We start from the raw sequence: 9,694 nt of genomic DNA, 5'->3' as shown, positions 1-9,694 counted from the left end.
TACAGCATCTCATTCAATTTAGTTTGTCAACTTCAAACATTCATTTTTTTTCATTCTCATTTTATCTTGTTCCTTGTTTTTTTTTTTTTTTTTTGGGGGGGGGGTGGGGGAGGGTAGTCTCTGAAATAGAAATAAGCAGTTTCTCTTGTCAGTTAACAAATATTTTATTTTCAGTAAACAGTATATCGAGTAAGAAACAATAATATAAAGATTTTTAAATCTGAAATATCTAAATAATACTTAGTTGCTTTTTATCTATGTTTTATGTTATCTCTATGAGTGGAAATAACTTGAAATTTAAATCTAAAATAAGGCGAAACATACATTGAATAGTATAAACAAAGGAGGTAATGCATATTTTCATTTATAATTTATATACACATGTTCTCATCTGTAGTGTAGGCACATTATCAAAATGCCACAAATGATCAATAATTCATAGAACATTATTTTATATATAATATATATAAATACTGGTTTTGCAACAATTTTTCTTCTTCAAAATAAACATTTACTCACAATATGTTGGAAATGATGATCTAATCAAGGTGATCTTTCTCTTTAAAAGTCAAGTCCAACCCAAGAAGTAAACAAAAACACTAAAAATTGTAGTAGAGAAGGATAAAAACAAGCATAATGTTCAAAATTTCACACGTGTTGTGCACATCAACTACTTTGAGAAAATAAGCGAAACTTTGAAAGGTTATATCCTTATTTCGACACCCAATTCTTCATAAAAAATTCTGATGAAATTTCCAGCATTATACTTGCTTGTTTTTTTTTTCCTTTTTTTAAAATCAATTTCTAGTTGAGGAGGACTTGACCTTTCAGAAGATTGATTTTGGACGGAGTATTTTATGACTCTTTCAACATGTGAGTCGATGCACGAAGTAATGGACAAGTCTAATTCCAAATGCTTACTTTCCCCAAAATATAAATATTTTCATAAAATGTAAATTGAAGTTGCATCAGAATCTACAATCATCGAAAATATGTTGCAATACATGTATAGCAGGGATGTACTTGTATCATGAATGAAAAAAATAAGAGAATTAAAATGCAATTAGCAGATATTATGAGCATCATAAATGCATATGCATTTTATTATTTCTGAATTATTGTTATATTGCTGGTTCACCATCATTTATTATATGTTAGGAACATCACAGACGTGGTCGTTATTTCAATAATATGGAGTAGTACTTTTCTCTTTCAGATGAATGCTAAAGGCATTTTCATGAAAGTCAGACCTGCACCTTTCACACAGGAGTGCTGCAAGCTTCTTTTCATTGCTGATCATCACATTCATAATACACAATATAAACCTTACGTGTGTCTTTCATTGAATAACAAAAACATTTCATACTTCTGTGCTTCTTTCTACATTTGTTTTCATCACAGTGAATTTCTGCTCTCTACTTCAAATGAATATACAATGAATAAAGTTTACAGAGAGGGAAAACATCATGGCTATGCTGCCGTACTTTGGCAAAATTAAGCAAGTTACAAAAGTATCATTTGGTGTAAATGAGCAATGTGTATTAGTCATTTACATAGGCGTCAATGCAATTTAACAGCATGTTTTCTTCAATATTTTTCCATAGAACGATAATTTCTTCCCCATATTTTGCCTGAACGTGCAACATACAAAGGGTGTTTCAGAAACAACAATAACTCAAATTTGACTGATGTGTCACTTGCTTCCTTTTGCCAAAGTTGGTCAGTACAGCTCGATCAATCGAGATAATGAAAGCTATTGGAAATTGAAGATGTTTCCCTTCCATCTTTAATACTGGAATGACAACCTGGTTGCCTTGCTGTAATGCACAGAAAAGTATTATTGTTTCTGTTTTCATAGTCACTGATAGATACTGAGGGAATTCATGCACATATCAAAATCCACTGTTTATGAATCCAGATCATTGTATAAAAAACAATGGAAACTCTTTATACACATGTACATGTTTTTGCAGTTCTAGATCTGGGGTGGTATTCTGGAACCATGTCATAAATTTTGTAATTTCTCTCCTGAGATGTGACACCGCTATGATTGTCACAAATCGGTATTCTGAACATTGTCCTTCCTCTGTCATTTTTCTCCCATATTCCCGCCCATCTTTTCGGAAGCAAACCAATCAAAATCACTGTTAGTTCCGAGTGGGAGCCCTTCTAACCAACAGGAAGGCCCGGTGGCACATCCTTGATATATAGCTGGCATCGCGTGACTGCGCGTATATTGACACGCTTAATTACAAATAAAAACAGGGAGCTGTGAAGGATTATTAGAAGAGAGATTTTTTAAAAAGAGGAAAACATAAAAAAGGAGGAATTAATATGTAGGGCCCAACTACTTGTAACATGAAAAAACATTTTTGAAAATAGTCATGGATGACGAGTGGAACTAAAACAACAATCCAACCTAAATATTTAGTCGGCAGGTTATCGGGATATTATGGTACCAAACGAAATCACAAAATTAATGACTACTAGGCTTTGTCATAAATGTTGTCATATCTTTTGCTTGTATATTGGGATTATGCGCATTCATGAACTGTGTATTTTTTTAGCGTGATAAAGAGAAGATGTAAAATTCAAGACAGTTTTAATGACAAAAGTTATGACATCCACCTGAATACAGATTCTGTCATATCTCTGAGAAAAGACAATGTTTAGAATACCCTCGGCCCCTAGCCTACAATGATGAACAATATAAATCTATTATATATACTATACATATTTTCACATTATTGTTCTTGTCCCCAATGAAGGATATAAACTTGTGGTACAGGTACAATTCATGCTGCAATAAGTATCAAGTCCAGGGTCCCGTAACACAAAGGTTAGCGATTAATTTTCACGATTGATTGTACATTGTAGTCAATGCAATCAATCGTAGAAAAATGTTCTACGATCATTGCTAACCTTGTGTTACGGGCCCCAGGTGAGCATTTCATGAAGCAAATAGTTATCATCACTGACTAATTTTTTATTTTTTCCTGAAATCCTTTCATCTGATTGGCTCAGAAAAATTTAGTCAGTGAAAATCACCGAGTACTTGCTTTATGAAACACTCCCCAGTTCCCAATTTGCGTCAACTGTCACACCTTGAATAGGAAAAGCGAAGCCAAGAACCAGGTATTAATTCCTCTGATCCTACCAGTTTAAAAGCATACAGGGGCATGTCATTATTCTAACAATAGTTCATAGGTTAGGGAATTGGAACAGATTTATGCAATGACACCCCACTGCTGGTGTTCACTGGACATTCTCATCTGTTGCCACGTCTTTCGATGCGTCTTCAAGGCCATCTACAAATAAAAGAAGGAAAGGACATATAGGAATAAAGAAAAGGTTCTATTAAAACAAATTTACATTAACCAATTGGGGCATTCCTGTTTCTAAATTGTATCACTTCATCTTGTAAACATCTATTTATTTTTTTTATCATGCAATACTTGAGCGGAATATTATTATCATATACTTTTTTTTATTATCAACCTGTAGTTCAATGTAGAAAGCAAAAAAATAAAAAAAGAAAAGATGGAAACAGATTGGAAAAAATTATGTTTTGTTCCATCAAGTTGAACATTCCTATTAAAAACTGTGATGAAAAGTTATCATCAGCCAATTGAGATCCAGTTGAAACTGTAAAAAAAAATGTCCCTCGACTAATGAAACTACACTCTATTCAAAGAAAAAAAATAACTAACATATCAAACACATAAAAATGTTTCGCAATTGGGTGCTGTTCAAAAAGCACCAATTTGCATCAGGCAAATAAATTTTCAATTTTTCTCGACATACTTCCTAAACCTGCAACATTGGAGAAGCTTTAACATTGCAAGGAATGGGGATTTTCCAGGATTTTTTTCTTATTTTCCAGAGCTCTTTTTAGTATTTGGAGGCGAAGTGCCCTGAGCCCACATGTAATTTCCTGATATGCAGTATAGAACCAATGAGATGTCTGTTTATGTAACATGTATCATACTGTGGAGCTGCCAGCATGAGTGTTCATAATCTGGTGCAGAAAGTGATAGCTGATATGCATTTATTTTGATTATTGGATAAAAACTCACCAGAAAACATGATTGAGATATCAGATAATCTCTTGATTAGACTTTGTTAAGATATTACACATTATTTCTTTTGTATTTTTTCCAGGTAGTTTCATGCCAAATTATCCTTTTACTGTCACTTCTAACTACTGGGGTCCCTTTTACAAAGAGGAAAATATATGGTTAACTTTGCCATTTTTGCAACTACCATGATAACAGGGCTCAGCAGCCAATCACAATCAAGACTCCAATGAAGGTTACAATAATGGCAAAGTTACCATAGTTTAAAGTCTTTATTAAATGTATCCCTGGTAGATATGGCCAATAAGCATTTTCCTTTCTTACTTCTGCAATCTCGACTTTCCTCTCCCAGCTCTTGACCGTCTTCTGAAGCTCATAGAGATCAGCTTTCTCCTGGACATACTCTACCACCTCAGGAACCTTGTAATCCTCAAGCTGATGTCGAAGCCTTCTGTTCAACTCTTCCGCTGAGGACCTCTCCTGGACACGTAAAGAGAACATAAATAACTATAATTAAATGTCATTATATAGACAACTGCTCTTTGGACTTTTGGCAATCAAATTGATGGGGGGGGGGGGAAGACAATAGTCAATAAACCATAGAAAATAGTGAAAATTAATTTGGAATGTAAAGATAACAAGTGGAACGCCTCTGGCAGTCTTGCCTGCAGTACGTGATTCAATACAGCAGCCGTGCTGACTTTGAAAATGACTATAGAATAATTATTCACAGAAAACACCATACATATAATGATAAAATACTATGTTCATTGACTGTAAATGACACTGAACCTTGATCGTGTGACCAAAGACTTGTGCAAGACGACCAGTGACACTTGATTACCCTTATGTCCACATTTCATGAACTAGATCCATTAACTTTCAAAGTTATAATGGGAATTCAACAAATATCCCCAACACAGCCAAAGTTCATTGACCTTGGTCATGTGACCTGAAACTCAAGCAGGATGTTTATGTTTAGCTGAGAGAAACCAAGATAAGTTTTATGAACTAGATCCATATACTTTTAAAGTTATGATGACATTTCAAAAACTTAACATTCGGTTAAGATTTTGATAGATTCCCCAACATGGTCTACGTTCATTGACCCTAAATGACCTTTGACCTTGTTCATGTGACCTCAAACTCTGACAGGTTGTTCAGTAATACTTGATAACCATTATGTATAAGTTTCATGAACTAGGCCCATATACTTTATAAGTTATGATGACATTTCAAAAACTTAACCTTTGGTTAAGATTTGATGTTGATGACGCCGTCATCGTCCGAAAAGCGGCGCCTATAATCTCGCTCTGCTATGCAGGCGAGACAAAATTTAAATTGCAATGTTGGATGATACTGCAGAATGATTTACATTATTTATCTGTTACCATAGCCTTAGCTGTGCCTTAAAAGTGATTTTTTTTTTTAGTAGGCCTGAGTCATAACAAGTTATTTTCTGACGGGTGCCTACCAGTGATTTCTTGAGGTGGAGGGAGACCGTTGCACCAGTGAAATAATGAAATACATAAGAAATTCATTGTCACCGCAGATGATGAAAATCAACCAGTTTTAGTACTTACTAATCTTTCTTATCTATATTAAAACTTAACACAAAATTAAATTTTAGTGTTCAAACCAAGTGAAACAATGAATTAAAGATTACCGGGGATGATTTTTCAAATATTCTTTTTTAAACCTATCAGCCCATAACATTTTGTTTTTATGCAAAAAGATATACACTCACCTCCTCTACAGTTTCTGTTTCAGCATCAATTCTTGAAAGTAGTTCATTTCTGGATGCGATTTCATTTCCTAATCTGTCCGATTCCATCGTGAGGGTCTGGAGTTTTTTCTGCAGTGAGTGAACAGCAACAGAGAATGGTGAATGATAGGAAATCACATAAACGGTTTTTGAAAATAAAAAAGGAGTGCAAATGTCAGGAAATGACCTGCATATTTAAACTCCCCCCAAACCATATGTTTGCAATAGTATTTATGACCAAAAAAAATGACTCCATAAAACAATTTACATGTATCATTCCTCTGAAAGAGTTCCTATTTTGCAGTAATTGCTTGTACCAAGACCCAATATACATTTTGATAAAATTTACCATTATGAACAGAGAAAAAAAAGGACTGTACATGTATATCTGCATTATTCATAAAATTTAGGCAGGAAAATATTAAAGGGGGAGCCTTGGGGCAAATTCATCCCAGAATGCCCCAAGATACCTGGAAAATAACACAGAGCTCCTTAAATTTCCACGGGGACATTCCACGGGGATGTAGACTGTAACACAATGTAGAACATTTTGGAGTTCAACATGTAGCTCCAGGGGGAAAAAAAAAAATCATTTTTTCCCCTGCCTCAATGTAATGGATTAAATTACCCCTAAAACAAATTTTCCTTTTCAGATCATTATCTATAATAAAAGTAGATCAATGATTGGGAATCTCAGCTTGGAAATTAAAAACATAAAAGATAAAACAGAGTAAATGGGCAAAACAAGAAGATTCTGACCTTGTAGGAGTTGAGGACTTGCAACGTGTTTCCAGCCATGAGTTTGAGTCTAAGAAGATCTTGGTTTCTCTCATCAATCTTCTCCAGGTATTGACTGTTCTCAATCTTCAACTGCTGAAAGTCTACTTCATGAAGCACCTCTCCCATCTCTTCTTTCTACAGATGAAAGCAAATATAAAATCAAACTCGTCTACAAAGACTGCTAGTGATAGGTACGAAAAGTGTTTACAAATATTTTCAAACTCAAAAACAGCAAAAATTATCTATATTCACCGTCGTTATTAATTCTGTGGTGTTGATAATGTAAGCAAAACGCAACAACTCTCTCTCGAGTCCTTATATATTAACCTAGATGGTTTACCTGAATTCTGGCTCTGGAAGCATTAGCAAATTTGATACTTTATAATGGTGCTTTGCAGCCAATAAGTCTTTAACTAAACAAATAGATGTGTAATTTTTTTTTCTTCAAATGATACACTGGAACTTAATGGGCATGAACTAAAAAAGGAAAAGAAGAAAGAAACAAATGACTATTGAACACATTATCACTGATGCTTAAAATGATTCCTTGGATTATCATATAAATTTTTCATACCTGCTTCAATTGGAGATGCAGTTTCTTCTTCTGGACTTTCAATGTGGAATTCTTTAGTCTTAGCTTTTCAATGAGAGCATCTCTAGACCGTTGCTTGTCCTCATAGTAGCGGATGACCTTCTCTGCAACAACTTTCTTGGTTCTGTCATTGACAGAGCCCTTTAAGATATCACGCTCAAACTCGTAGCGAGATTTCTTCAGCTCAGCGCACCTCGTATCTGCTTCCTCCATTACAGCCTGTAATACAACATGGTGGCATGCTTTTTGTAGAGTTACTTTGTGACAACATCAAATCAATTTAAAAAATCCATGACTAAACGAGGGGCTGTTTCACAAAGAGTTCAGTATGACATGTATACAGGGGTCAGATAAAAAAACAGATCGGGGACCACCCTATTATGTTGTCAACAATGATATAAAGCATTAAATACTATAAGAATGTTAGCGAATCAACCCCAAGAATTAAGCATAATACATGTAGGATCTAGAAAGGAAATGATCTAAATATCACTTCATGAAAAGGAGATAAATGATCATGATCTCTTTTCAGCATACATAAATACTGCCAAAAGAAATCATAAGACACAATTTGCATAAATACACAATAATTTTGTTTCTGTAACAGTGGTATTTTGTACTCTTTGTTAAGTAATTGAAAATTAATTGTTTAGATTATCAAATCTCAAAATGTTTATTAAGGTGAGTTGATTATGTAACGTGGCCTTACCTTGTAATTATCAAGAACCTTTTCTGACTCTTCTTTCAACTTCTCAATCTCCTCACGGAGTTCTTCAATTTCTCTCTGAGCTATATCACACTTCTGTTCGGAGGCAAGTTTAAGGTGTTTATCTATGCCACTTCCCTTGGACTTGCTGCGCTTACGCATCACCCTTGTATCGTGTGTTGACTGACTTGGGGTAGGGGCCACAGTAGCCATGGCAGCCATGTTGGGCTCCACACGCTTGAGGTATTTATCAAACATCTCTGTTTCATTCTGCAATGCTTTGTTGCCAATCCTTCAAAACAGAATAGGAAAAAAAAATGAACATGAATAAAATTGAGACCAGTTTAAAATGAAAATATCCAAAAATTTATTAAATTCTACTGTACATGGTTGTCTTTTGTTTATTCAAGGTTTTTTGATATGCTCATCATGAAAGAGATGGCCTTTTGTAAAGAAATTACTGTTTGTAAAAACAGGGTGAAAATGGTGGACTCTGTAATGGTGCTGGTCTGCACAGGAGCATGCACTGCCATGCAGCAGATTGAGAGAGGCCAATGTGTAGTGGCTTAATAAATTATGAGCTTTGGGTGTGTGCATGCAAGAAGATTTCTGAAAATTGATGCTTTCTGGATCTGATCGAAGTGTCCAGAGATACACAAAGAGAACAAGTGCAGGGCCTCTGGCAGTCTTTTCTGCATTACGCTATTCGATATTGCAGCAGTGCTGACTTTGAAAACAGCTGTTTGATTATTATTAACAAAAGAAAAAAAAAATTATATATGATAATAAAATATGTCCATTGACCCGAAATGACCTTTGACCATGATCATGTGACCTAAGACAAGTGCCAAACAATCATTCATACTTGATTACCCTTATGTAAATGTTTCATGAACTAAGATCCATTAACTTTTTAAGTTCTGATGTCAATTCAACAAATACCCCCAACAAGGCCAAAGTTCATTGACCTTAAATGACCTTTGATCTTGGTCATGTGACCTGAAAAATGCACAGGATATTCAGGGATATTGGTTACTCTTATGACCAAGTTTAATAAACTAGATCTATAAACTTTTTAAGTTATGACAATTCCACAAATACCCCTAACATTGACCTTTGACCTTAGTCATGTGACCTGAAACTCACACAGGATGTTTACAGATACATGATTGCCCTTATATTCAAGTTTCATGAACTAGATCCATAAAGATTCAGTTATGATGACAATTCCACAAATACCCCAACATTACCAAAGTTCATTGACCCTATAAGGCCTTGGTCATGTGACCTGAAACTCATACAGGTTGTTCAGTGATACATGATTGCTCTTATATCCAAGTTTCATGAACTAGATCCATAAAGATTCAGTTATGATGACAATTCCACAAATACCCCAACATTACCAAAGTTCATTGACCCTATAAGGCCTTGGTCATGTGACCTGAAACTCATACAGGTTGTTCAGTGATACATGATTGCTCTTATATCCAAGTTTCATGAACTAGATCCATAAAGATTCAGTTATGATGACAATTCCACAAATACCCCAACATTACCAAAGTTCATTGACCCTAAATGGCCTTGGTCATGTGACCAGAAACTCACACAGGTTGTTCAGTGATACATGATTGCTCTATCCCAGTTTCATAAATTATAAAGATTCAAAGTTATGATGACAATTCCACAAATACCCCCAACATGGCTAAAGTTCATTGACCTTAAGTGACCTTTGACCATGGTCATGTGACCTGAAAAACAGACAGGATCTTCAGTAA

General features: G+C 34.8%; 1 protein-coding gene across 1 annotated transcript; it reads right to left on the bottom strand.

Annotated features, from left to right (window-relative positions):
• Positions 1-139: 139 nt before the first annotated feature.
• LOC129253830 (coiled-coil domain-containing protein 113-like) lies at positions 140-8,236 on the bottom strand. Its single transcript, XM_064095359.1, has 6 exons — positions 7,923-8,236; positions 7,196-7,432; positions 6,601-6,756; positions 5,824-5,931; positions 4,401-4,556; positions 140-3,308 (listed from the first exon to the last, which is right to left on the bottom strand). The coding sequence occupies exons 1-6, from the start codon at positions 8,175-8,177 to the stop codon at positions 3,228-3,230; spliced, it is 993 nt and encodes a 330-aa protein (XP_063951429.1). The 5' UTR covers positions 8,178-8,236; the 3' UTR covers positions 140-3,227.
• Positions 8,237-9,694: the final 1,458 nt, after the last annotated feature.

This window comes from Lytechinus pictus, chromosome 2, assembly GCF_037042905.1.
Source record: "Lytechinus pictus isolate F3 Inbred chromosome 2, Lp3.0, whole genome shotgun sequence".
Lineage (NCBI taxonomy): Eukaryota > Metazoa > Echinodermata > Echinoidea > Temnopleuroida > Toxopneustidae > Lytechinus > Lytechinus pictus.
Note: the sequence above shows the minus strand (reverse complement) of the source record. Positions and strands in the feature narration are given on the sequence as shown.

Coding starts and splice junctions, on each gene's coding strand:
- LOC129253830 (XM_064095359.1), bottom strand. CDS start 8,177: ATGTTTGATAAATACCTCAAGCGTGTGGAGCCCAACATGGCTGCCATG. Junction 5,932..6,600: donor AAGTCCTCAACTCCTACAAG/GTCAGAATCTTC, acceptor CACTCACTGCAG/AAAAAACTCCAGACCCTCAC. Junction 4,557..5,823: donor AAACAGAAACTGTAGAGGAG/GTGAGTGTATAT, acceptor TTACGTGTCCAG/GAGAGGTCCTCAGCGGAAGA.